Source organism: Brassica oleracea, chromosome C4, assembly GCF_000695525.1.
Source record: "Brassica oleracea var. oleracea cultivar TO1000 chromosome C4, BOL, whole genome shotgun sequence".
NCBI lineage: Eukaryota > Viridiplantae > Streptophyta > Magnoliopsida > Brassicales > Brassicaceae > Brassica > Brassica oleracea.
Window position 1 is genome coordinate 50,714,374 of NC_027751.1, and position 12,287 is coordinate 50,726,660.

At 36.3% G+C, this 12,287-nt stretch overlaps 2 protein-coding genes across 4 annotated transcripts; one reads left to right on the plus strand and one right to left on the minus strand.

Moving 5' to 3' along the window:
* Window positions 1-4,017: 4,017 nt before the first annotated feature.
* LOC106342989 (mannose-1-phosphate guanylyltransferase 1) lies at window positions 4,018-6,326 on the plus strand. 2 transcript variants are annotated; one of them, XM_013782078.1, is made up of 4 exons: window positions 4,018-4,142; window positions 4,453-4,595; window positions 4,680-4,982; window positions 5,450-6,326. In XM_013782078.1, exons 2-4 carry the CDS (start codon window positions 4,485-4,487, stop codon window positions 6,119-6,121), a joined length of 1,086 nt encoding a protein of 361 aa, XP_013637532.1. In that variant the 5' UTR covers window positions 4,018-4,142; window positions 4,453-4,484; the 3' UTR covers window positions 6,122-6,326. The 2 variants fall into 2 exon arrangements, with proteins under 2 accessions (XP_013637532.1, XP_013637531.1); XM_013782077.1 differs by having other exon boundaries at window positions 4,027-4,142; window positions 4,485-4,595.
* Window positions 6,327-6,813: 487 nt separating this feature from the next.
* Window positions 6,814-11,639, minus strand: LOC106337409 (delta-1-pyrroline-5-carboxylate synthase A). 2 transcript variants are annotated; one of them, XM_013776511.1, is made up of 19 exons: window positions 11,499-11,639; window positions 11,076-11,147; window positions 10,764-10,867; window positions 10,523-10,625; window positions 10,177-10,338; window positions 9,798-10,075; window positions 9,424-9,574; window positions 9,184-9,348; window positions 9,031-9,108; window positions 8,675-8,764; window positions 8,511-8,597; window positions 8,358-8,444; window positions 8,194-8,290; window positions 8,001-8,104; window positions 7,840-7,915; window positions 7,612-7,762; window positions 7,450-7,518; window positions 7,249-7,386; window positions 6,814-7,170 (listed from the first exon to the last, which is right to left on the minus strand). In XM_013776511.1, exons 1-19 carry the CDS (start codon window positions 11,556-11,558, stop codon window positions 7,089-7,091), a joined length of 2,154 nt encoding a protein of 717 aa, XP_013631965.1. In that variant the 5' UTR covers window positions 11,559-11,639; the 3' UTR covers window positions 6,814-7,088. The 2 variants fall into 2 exon arrangements, with proteins under 2 accessions (XP_013631965.1, XP_013631966.1); XM_013776512.1 differs by having other exon boundaries at window positions 11,076-11,152; window positions 11,499-11,562.
* Between the last annotated feature and the right edge of the window lie 648 nt (window positions 11,640-12,287).

Here is a 12,287-nt window from a genome sequence, read left to right on the forward strand (position 1 = left end):
CCCGAAAACCCAAAACATACCCGAATTTTACCCGAATACCCAAATTATATTTTCTAAAAATCTAAAATTTCACCAAAAACCTACAATTATACCCGAAAATCCAAACCCGAAACTTTAAAAAAAAATCCGAAATACCAAAAATATACCCAATCACCCAAATATACCTAGTATATACAATTATTTGCGGGTACTTCGGATACCCGAACGGGTCTCGGGTAGGATCCGGACCCGAACCGAGACCCGCGGGTCCAAAAAAAAAAGACCCAATAAGTAATTAGCATGGACCCGGACCCGGACCCGAACCTGTATTTTTGGGTCGGTTCCGGTTCGGGTCTTCGGGTCCGGGTAAAACAAAGACATATTTGTCAACACTATGTCTTTGTTTTGTCGGAAGAGCTGCCGTGAGATGCAAGTTTTAGGGTTTTCTCTTTTCTTTTCTCTCTTGTGAAAGTGGTTAATTAAATCGTCTCTTTGATATACCTGTGTTTGATTTGAGCGTATGTCAGCCCAATGGAAATAATGGTTTCAGGCCCAAATTCAATTTGTATAGCCTAAACTCATTTATAACATGATACAGTCATGTGATATCAGTTGATAAAATAAAAAAAGGTCATGTAAATTTATTAAATGATTGATCGATGAGTAAAGTCTGTGGGTCAAAGCTGAAATCAAGAGGCTGCCTAACTCTTCACTTCATGAGGTTGCTTTAGTGTATTTCCGTTACTTCTTTTGGCACTTTTCACATTTTTAATCATTTGACTTTTCTATACGTTGTTAATTTAAAACCAAAATTTTATAAATGGTCCTCCGGTCTTGTTATTGTGTGTGCATATGGGCATACCGCTGCGCTCTTCTTTAGTGGCGCGTTTGATGGTGGCGTGTATATGTCAAAATGGAATATGCTTTTTTTTTTCTTTTTTTTTTTTGATAAAAGATTAAATATGCTTTTAACCTTGGATCTATTTGCCAAAATAATCTTAGTTTATGCATACATAACAACTTATATATGGTGCCGTATTATAATGTTGTCAAAGCGTAATCTGATTTGAATATTTTGACAAATAGAAGTTTTGACGAAGTGAAGATATATAGTCTTGCATCGTTGTGGTTATTCGATGTGTTTCTTTTTCCTTAAAACATTAATATTTAGTTCTTTTCAGTTCAGTCTACAATGAAATCACTTGATTCCTTCTCGCTGTTTTGTGCAAAGTGTTTTTCTCTTTCAATTTTTTTGGGCACATAAGTGTTCTTATAGAGGGTTTTAAATTAATTAGAATCTATATGAAATAGATGATAGAAACGTCTGAAGCTTTTGTTGAAACGCTGAGAACCATGAGACTTATAAACTTTTTTTTTTTTGGTAATCAAAGAGATTTATAAATACACACGTTCATACATAGTAAACTTAAGTGATGAAACAAGATATATGAACGTAGATACATTCATACACTGATCTAAAACCACTCGAAAACCTACTAATGATTCAAATAGACAAATCAGTTTATTTAAATTCTTTATATACAATATTATTATCTTTATCAAATCAACAGCATTAACAACAATAACAAAGGTAATGTGTCGGCTGCACCACTATATTTATAAAATTTAAAGTATTAAGGAAAAAAGCCAAAGGTAAACATGTCATATCGCGTGGGGAAGAAGGTAAACTCAAAAATATTCGCATCAACTGCAAATTGTGAGGTAGAGACAAGCAAACAATGATTGGAAATAGACATTAGGGAATGTGATTCATGTGATATATAGATCAAATTGAATAGTACTTATTCTTTCTAGCTCTTTAGTGTTCACAGCCTTAGCCATGCAGCTTCGCTCTTATCCAAAAGATTGGCCCGCACTACAGAGACATTACACAATATGAATGGTTTTAGTATTCTTGCTAGTGCATGCTGCATATCACAATAGAATCTGCATATTCTTAATCTAGTATACCAAACCTATTCGGTTTTTAACATTTTACATTTAGTCCACTCATCTTAGTTTATAAGGGTTTCCTACCTATGTTTTCTCGATTTATCTGGAATTATTATTATGTTTTTTCGGGAAAAGAGTAGAAAACATATTTTTTTGGTTCCATGGCTTATTTTATGCCATGTTCGATCGGTTCTTCATTATATGAAATATCAGATTAAGTAGTCCCTTATTCACTTACGTAGGTACTAAATTTTATTAGAATGTGTGTTGTGATACTGTCATGATGAATGCATGCCTCTCCGGTGTTAAAACGTTGTTTTGATATAGGGGTGGGCGTTCGGGTACCCGTTCGGGTTTGGATCGGGTATTTCGGATTTTCGGGTATTTTGGTATAGAGGTGTAGAACCCGTTCGGGTATTTTTGAACTTCGGATCGGGTTCGGGTATTTTTAGTTCGGATTCGGTTATTTCGGATTGGGTTCGGATATTTAGATTTTGAAAAAATATATTAAATTTTTCATTTCTCAAATTTCTTGTATTTAAAAATAAAACTTTCACTTAACTAATTTTTTTATTTTTAATAGATTGAATGGTTAATAGATTTGGACATAACATTTTAAAACTAAAAAGGCATTAATTGGGTTCTTGTTTTTAAATTTTGGATGTAACTTTTTGTTAATTTTTGAAATAAAAAGTTTGACATGCATTTTAAGTGAGTAGAAAATCATTTTCTTCGTAATTGTATGTATATCATATGAACTTAAAGTATATGTAGTATCAATATAAATATTTTATATAAAATGAGAGATGTAAACTAGAAATATAAGGTTAATTATACATATCTTCGGTTATCTTCGGATATCCATTCGGGTTCGGATATCCAATCTCTCCTAATTCAATACCCGTTCGGATATTTTGCTACTTCGGTTTGGATTTCGGTTTGGGTTTTTCGGATCGGATTCGGGTGTGGCTTCGGATATCGGGTAAAATACCCGCCCCTATTTTGATATAATATGACGACAAGTATACATCTTGATTGATAAATAAATGTTTTACACCACAGACATACACGTCTATACCGAAAAGTTAGTGTGTGGAATGATAATACTAACTACCAAAATAAAATCTTCCTTACCACAAAACAGGAATTTCAATAAATATCTACAAAGAACATTCGTGATGATATAACAATGAGCATATTTCCGGCCATCTCTTACCACACTTTATAAGATATAATATGTTACTAAAGTTCAGTAAAAAAAGAAGATATATAATATGTTACTTTACTATATCTTGCACTGAATCCAATGAAATAAAACTAGTACTACTACCGGTTTCAAAAAGGGTCGACCCACTATGAAATTCAGTGATATTACTACCGCTTTCATAAACTAATTTTACTCAACTGAAGTAATTCAATGATTAAAATTGAATTTAAAAACTAAATATGATTGCATTATATTATGTGCATACTCATTATATATATACCAAAGTTTCTCTACAAGTTTAAAGTTAAACTAAATTAAAAAATTAGATAGAAATTTGTAAATTATAAATAGAAATATGAGACAATATTTTCTAGTCCGCAGAAATGAATATTTTCTATCTTTGCATTTCATTTTTCATTATAATTGCAAATCATGTTTTCAGTTATCATTTGGGAAAGAATTTTCATAGCAACTAAAAAGTTTATACTCCTTATAGGGTAAGAAAAATAATTAAAGTGTTGATGGTTTAATAACACACAGAAAGTTGTTTTTTTTTTCTGTATTCCGAATTCAAAAAAAAAAAATTGGTTGAAAAAATTATTTATATAATATTTTTTTCTGAAAACTTAAAACATGTGTAAAATTATAAGAAGTCTTAAAACAGCAGAAAAGGTAATAAAAACTCAGCATAGAGAAAAAAAAAACATTAGGTTGTTCAAAAAAAAAAAGAGAAAAAAAAAACATTAAACGGGGTTTGACCGGTTCAGAAGACGCAGAAAACAAAGTCAAAGTCTCAAATTAACATGTAAATTTTTTTTATACAATATGTTTTTATATTTAATTATCAAAATAACGCATTCTTTTCGTTAATCGTCACGGTGTATATATATAAGAAAAGGATGTTCTTTTGATAAATAACTTGCCTTTCATTCATCACATCTCAGCCTGACCCTCCCCAAACTCTCTCAGATCTCTTCGATCCGGTGAGATCTCTCTTCCAAAGGTAATGCCTTAAAGTTTCATACTTTGCTCTCTATGTGCTGTGATGCATTTTGTTTTTGTCTGATCTGGGTTTAAGCTTAGAGTTTTTTTTTTATCATCTTAGTAACGTGATGCTACTTTAAACAGCTGTTGGGTTTGTCGTCTGAATGATCACGCAGCTGTTTTTTTTTTCTTTTTTGGGCAAAAGGTGTCTGCTTTGTCTGATTTAGCTTTTTTTTTTGTTGTTTTGTGGATCTGGATTTCATTGGCCTTTGTTGCTTTGTTTCATTCGTATCAATCTTCATTAGATCTGACGTTAGCATTTATTACAGGAAAAAAAAAGGGAGTTTTAGTTGCATCAAAGATGAAGGCACTCATTCTTGTTGGAGGGTTCGGTACTCGCTTGAGACCACTGACTCTCAGCTTCCCAAAGCCGCTCGTTGATTTTGCTAACAAACCCATGATCCTTCATCAGGTATAACTACTACAATGCACCATTCTTCTCTTACATGTTAAGCTTCCGCTAGCTAACCACTTTTTCATCATGAATGTTTTATAGATAGAGGCGCTCAAGGCAGTAGGAGTTGATGAAGTGGTTTTAGCCATCAATTACCAGCCAGAGGTGATGCTTAACTTCTTGAAGGACTTTGAGGCGAAGCTGGAAATCAAAATCACTTGCTCACAGGAGACTGAGCCTATGGGTACTGCTGGTCCTCTGGCTCTAGCTAGAGACAAATTGGTTGATGGATCTGGAGAGCCTTTCTTTGTGCTCAACAGTGATGTGATCAGTGAGTACCCGCTCAGTGAAATGATTGAGTTTCACAAAGCTCATGGTGGTGAAGCCTCCATTATGGTCACAAAGGTGAGACTAATCTGATCTAATATGGGGGGACTAGTAGTGCTGGGCATTCGGCTTTCTGGTTCGGGTTATTTGGATTGGGGTGTTTAGGACCCGTTTAGGACCCAGACATTTTTTGGATCGAATCGGTTCGGGTAATGTCGTGTTCGGTGTGGTTTTCTATTTTTTTATAAAACCCGAAGTGAAACTGAATTAGATTTAGTTCGGGTTAGGTTCGGGTTTAAAGCCAAAAAACTAAAAAAAAAAAAAACCAAAACTCGAGTTAAACCCGGAAAAATTGAAAAATATTCGGGTAATTCGGGTTCAGTTTCAGTTTTTCGGGTTTAGAGAGTTAAGAACAGTTCGGGTTTTTGTAAATTTTGGTGCGGTTTCGGGTTTATTTGGTTTGGTTTTCGGATAATATGCCCATGACTAAGGGACTAGTATGTTTCTTCATCTAATGTGAACTTGTTTGTATACTGGTTATATAGGTTGATGAACCGTCGAAGTATGGAGTTGTGGTGATGGAAGAAACAACAGGAAAGGTTGAAAAGTTTGTGGAGAAGCCAAAGCTGTATGTAGGCAACAAGATCAACGCTGGGATCTACCTTCTAAACCCCTCTGTTCTTGACAAGATTGAGCTAAGACCAACGTCAATAGAGAAAGAGACCTTCCCCAAGATTGCAGCAGCTCAAGGGCTATATGCGATGGTGCTACCTGGATTCTGGATGGACATTGGACAACCCAAGGACTACATAACGGGCTTAAGACTCTACTTAGACTCTCTGAGGAAGAAATCTCCAGCGAAGCTAACCACCGGTGCACACATTGTTGGGAATGTTTTGGTGGATGAAACCGCTAAGATTGGGGAAGGGTGTTTGATAGGACCGGACGTGGCTATTGGTCCGGGGTGCGTTGTTGAGTCAGGGGTGAGGCTCTCGCGGTGCACGGTGATGCGTGGGGTGAGGATCAAGAAGCATGCGTGTGTCTCGAGTAGTATCATTGGGTGGCACTCGACGGTGGGGCAGTGGGCGAGGATTGAGAATATGACGATACTTGGGGAAGATGTTCATGTGGGTGATGAGATTTATACTAATGGAGGAGTTGTTTTGCCACATAAGGAGATCAAATCCAACATCTTGAAGCCAGAGATAGTCATGTGATATGATATCTATGTTGGAACTTTGTGTGTGTTTTGAATCTTTCAACTTTGTGCTTTTGTTATTCTTATTGGATTGAATAAAGGAAAAAAAAATGCTGTATATCTTGTTGTTAGGGTTTATGCCTTTTGGTGTTTTTGTCTCTATAACTTGTCAAACGGTTCTCAATTATTTGAAGTTTTGTAACTTAATCAACACATTTTATCAATTCTGTATTAATAAAGCTTGTGTATCAAGTCTATGCAATAACATCTTTACATTTCACAATAACATTAACAGTGTTCCTAAGACAAAGCATGGGGTTGTTTTGTCCTTATTACTTGTAAGCAAAGGCACTGCTTTATCTAAAACACTCTTTACAATGCATTTGCTTTAGAAACTTATTGCAAAGTTCTTCACTTTTAGGTAATTCTAATCATGTTCCAGCATTCTATTATTGTTTTGTTGGAAGCAAGATGAATAGACGGCTCCATGAATCTTCCGTTGCAAAAATTGAAGACAATCCTGAGCATCAGAGACTGTAACATTGACTAGAGAGTACAAGGGGGAGAATGTTAAAGTTGTAGTAAGCATGCCTAGCCTTGACACCTATGAAAATGATGATGATAAGGTTTTAGCATTCATTATGTTTTAACCGTTTTGAAGAATCTTTGAGAACTTACGGTAAAAGCAAAAACCAAACTCAAACCCAAAAATACAAGATAACATCAGAAAGGTGTAGTGTAGGTAGCCTTACAAAGAGTTTTGTTTTGGACAAGAAGAGAAGCTAATAATAAAAATGTTCTTCATGTGGTAAAATGGAACTTATTTTTGGTGCACACTCCCTAAACCCCTAAAATCAAAACCACTTCTCATAAGAGAGAGGGTTTCAATATAACAATAGTAAAATAGGATACAGAGAGGAAAACTAAAAGCCCATCCTCTCCTCTTCAAAGTCTCAAATACAAACACACACACAACACAAAGTCTTCTAAGCTTGGATGGGAATGTCTTGATGAGTGTAAGCAATCCCATTGTCTCCATCCACAACTTGTCCGTTTCCTCTCATTATCCTGCAACCACCAACCACCACCATTCATGATTATAACAATTTTAACAATGAAAGTTCAAAATGAAACCAAAAACTGTACCATCTTGTTGTAAGCAACCCTTCCACTCCCACTGGACCACGGGCATGGATCCTGCCTGTGCTTATTCCCACCTCAGCACCAAGTCCAAATCGAAAACCATCAGAGAATCTTGTGCTTGCGTTGTGGAACACAGCAGCGCTGTTCAAAGACAATCAAAGTCAGAGATGATTAAGCAAATTTGTGTGATCTTGTTATCTTTACCTATCTACTTGGCGAAGGAATAGCTCTGCAACTTCTGGATCCTCTGTCACAATGCAGTCTGTGTGTGCACTGCTCATACGAAAAGATAAAAGAGTGAGCATTTCAAACACAAGATGCAAAAGATTACAAGAGTTAATGTCTGTTATGTGGAGTTTTTTTTACCTCCCATGTCCGTGAATGTGATCTATAGCACCATGAACATCATCTACAACTTCAACAGTGCAAGACTTGGAACAGTACTCATGCTTGAACGAAGGTGCTTCTGGTATGTTCAGTATTGCACTTGCTCTTGGTCCACCATACAAAGTAACTCCTGCAGTTTTAATATACCTCATGAGGCTATAGTATACTGAAGGTATGTACATGTATATAAGCTCATTTATGACTTACCATTGCTCTGAAGAGCAAATATGAGCTCATTGAGCTCAGCGTTCTGCTCTAAATCCTTATGCACTAGAAGGGTTTCCTGAAAAGAAGCGGTAAAGAGGAGATTAGATGAGAAAGTTCATTGCATTACTGAAAGTTTGAGGAAAGGTAGAAGTTATCTTTACCATGGCATTACAGGCTGCTGGATAATCCAGCTTTGCATCAGAAACTATGCGCTTAGCCATATCCAGATTACAAGCCTTGTCGATGTATACATGACAGATTCCATCTATAAGTACACAATCAAGTAAGTCATCATTACTCCTCTAGCAGAATCCTACTATTGAATTCTATGAAGGAATAAAGCTGAAACAGTACCTGCATGACCTAGAACAGGGATCTTTGTAGTATTTTTGATCTGGGAAACAAGCTTGTTGCTGCCTCTTGGGATCACAAGATCAATAACATCATCAAGCTGTACCACAAAATGCAAACTGTGAGTTTCAGTTGTTGCAGATGCAAGTTTGTAGATTCGTTTTTACCTTGAGCAAATCAGGAATCTCTTCTCTTGAAGTCACAAGTCCGATGAGTTTACCACCAACAGTCTCTGGAATTGCATCAGTAATCACCTAAAAAAATTACCATGAAATTAAACGAATCCAGAGTGGTAACTTTGAGGTAAGCCGTATATGTACCTTGTGTAAGATAGCATTTGATCGCCGGGCCTCCTTTCCACCCTTCAATAGAAGTCCATTCCCACTCCTGATGGCAAGTGAAGCTATCTGTTTGGTTCATAAGCAAAGCACAGCTTCAGAACATTCACATTTGATAAACAGAAGGACATGGACTCTTTACATACCTGTACAAGTGCATCAGGTCTGGACTCAAAAACAATCAGGAGTACACCTAATGGTGATGAGGTCTTTTCTAGAACAAGACCATCTGCCACCTGTAAAAGCAATAGTCACAAAGAACAACTATTATATGTCACATTCAATGTTCAAGAAATCGTTAGGCGGTGGTCAGGGGCTTTATAGATGATTAATGTTTAGGCGGGCAGTTAAACCAATTTTCTGAACGCCTAGACCGAGTTTTTAAACAATTATTTTGCTCAGACCCGATTTGCTGACTAGGCAGACACTTAGGCCCGGGGTAGATCGATTTTTAGAACACTGATAAAACTAATTATATGATAATAGGTTGTCCTCTAATCACCTCAGTTTTCTTTAAAACACGGCCAATAGGATCTTCCATATCAGCTAGTTTACGAACTGAAGCTGCAAGGCTCATGATCTATCAAGCACAAGACAACAAATCATTAGAAAACACAAATAGGCTACAATACTACCGCCAATAATACAGGCTTACCTTAGCAGGTGTCATAACTAAGCGAGCCACCAATGACTCTTCAAGTCCAGCTTCTTGTGCAGCAGCCACATCTAACTCATTCTCATCTATGATCGTTTTCTCATTCGCTTCAAGAGCATCGGCGACAGTATACAGAATATGTTTCCTATCTTCTGAAGATAAGGCCTGTAAGCAAATTATAAACAGTTTAGATTACATTTCTGACATGATCAAAATATTAAAGAAAGCTCTAGAAAGTACCTGAAGCTTTCTTGAACTCTCCCTTGCAGCAACTGCCATGTCACGAGCATTAGAATCTGTGACAGGAGCCCATAAACGAGCATCTTGATGGAATAACGTTCCAACACGCAGTCCTCTGAGGACTTTATCTATGTTCTCAGCTGAATACCCACTACAAAAGCAAGCAAAAGTATAAATTTTCCATCCAATACACATTCCTCTAACCAGAGCCTGTCCTGAGCATAGGCTTGTAAAGCATTAGCCTATAGCCCCTGAATTCATTTAAAAATTATTAAAAATCGCTTATTAAATTATTTATAGCTTCCAAAATCTCAGGACCGGTCATGCTTCTACAAAAGAAAACTATGCATGATGAGTTTCAAAGGGGTTAACACCTGGTTATGATGACAGGGATCCCAGCATAAGCTGCATTCACTGCAGCTTTGACCTTTGCAGTCATGCCACCTCTTCCTAGTCTTGACTTGTCGCCGAATGTGATCTCATCTTGATGTTTTTCTTTGATGAATGTGTGGATCAGTTTTGAGTCAGGGTCACTTGGAGGGCCGGTGTAAAGACCTTCGACATCGCTCAGAATGATCAGAAGATCAGCTTTGAGTTCCAACCCTAGTAGAGCAGCTAAGCTGTCGTTATCCCAAAAGATGCCAGAGGAGTCCTGCATATGTTGAGTGCATCGAAGCTGAACATTAGTCTACAAGATTAAGTTTAAAAGATAAACAGAACATCTTAAGAGGGACAAAAGATAAGTAAACAAACCTGATAAGGAGCTCTTCTGGTGCTAATAGCATCATTCTCGTTGAAAATAGGAATCACCCTCAGATCAAGCATGGACTGGACTGTTTCATTAAGTTGCTTCCTGAAATCCTTGTCTCTGAAACTGCTGTCATTCACCAGAAGTTGAGCCGCCGTCACATCCAGCTGACCAAAGAAAACAACAGGGGACAAAGCATCAATATTTAGAATTTAACACAGCAACAATCTTGAAAATGAGATCACATATATGATGGAGACATTTTTATAAGCCTAATAGGTTGAGAGTTGAGACTCATAATCTCGTACAATATATTCTTTTCCATTTTTGTTCAAGAAAGAGAAGAATCACCTGGTCGAACATAGTCTCATAGTAAGCCATAAGACTGCTTTGTCCAACACCAGCACAAGCCTTTCCATCAAGTTCAGTCTGAGGCTTCTGGAGATCCGCAAAGCTACAATAAATAAATAAACAAACGTCAGCACAAAAAGAAGAAAATAAATAAATCATAAACACAGGAAAAAAACATCTCAGTGTTATCTTCCCAAACCATAAAACTAATGGTTAAAAAAGTAGCCAATATTTGATTAACCTGCTATTGACTAACTGTCTGTAGCGAAGCCTTTGACGGCCAAGGCCAACCGCACCAGATGACACCAATATCACCTCAAATCCATCCGAGTTTAATTCCGCAAGCTGACGTTATAATATATTTTTTTAAACAAAATTAAAGGTGCAATTACATAAACATTTTTTTTAAACTTAATTACATAAACTTAAAAATGGCTATTTGAGAGAATTGCTCTAAACATTTTCAAGTCTTTTATAAAACCTCTTCACAATTTGAGAATAAAGCAAAAAAAAAACAAACAAACTGCTTTATATATTAAGAAACAAAAAACACCTGTTCACAGAGAGCTCCTAAGCGACCAAGAGCCAGTCTTCCACTTTTTCCAGTCACAACACCGGTTCCAACCTTTACTTCCAAAAACATAAATATACGACTAATTACCATAAATGATCATTGGTCTCTTCTAATGACATGCGCATTAACATTCTCATAAACGCAGTTACTAGACAAAACAGATTCAAGAAACATTTTGAGTTTATATGCACTTTAAACTATACTATGGTAACAATATAATTTTCACATTTATCACATATTTTAAACTTATATAATATGAAATTAACACACACTAAACCCCATCCACATCAACCAACGATGACGATATGCATCAGATCAAAATCTGAGAATGCAGACGTTTCTCGATAAGAGAAACATATATATATATATATATATAGAGAGAGAGAGAGAGAGAGACAATACCTTAACGACGATACGCTTGACGTCTTTGGCGAAAGCGCGGGAACGATCCAGCTCCTCCATTGTTGTCGACTGTAACTAGTTAAACTCAATGGTTCGTCAGTGACAGAGTTTAGAAATATCTGGTGAGGGAAGTTGTGGAGGATCAACAAGGAAGAGATGAAGGGGTTTTATAAGCACGACTCTGCACCCAGAGAGTCAGGTCCTGCTACCAAACCACGAGCCGCCACGTATGGGTCCGAGGGTAAATCTGTAATATTAGACTCTGATTGATGAAGTGGCGCGTGTTGATTGGGTAGTGCATGGTAAAGAGATTAGGGTGCGTCTTAGGAGATAGTGTGGGTATTTTGGGTAATTAAAAAATCGGCGGCTGAGGAAGCGCGTGGACGTGAACGACACAAAGGGCTAAACGGGGAGCGGAAGAGGACAGGTGAAAAGCGGACAGCAGTGCAATTCTTTTTAGATATGACGTATCTCTGGTTAAAATTAACCACAATCTCTTTTTTACGCGGCGTAAAAACATTTTAAAAATCATTTGTATCAATACTATTAAAACAGAAACCTGACCCATAAATATAAGTGTGGTTTAACTATTTTAATATAATTATTAAAAAAATTCATTAATCATTTAAGATAAATATTATACAAAAAAACATATATATTCTATTAAAATAGCAGTGTGACCCATTGATAAAAGTATGGTCCAACTATTATTTCTTTTATCTTTATCATTATTTAGAATATTATTTATTATAATTTATGCCATTAGACCTATATTTAAATTACCAATTG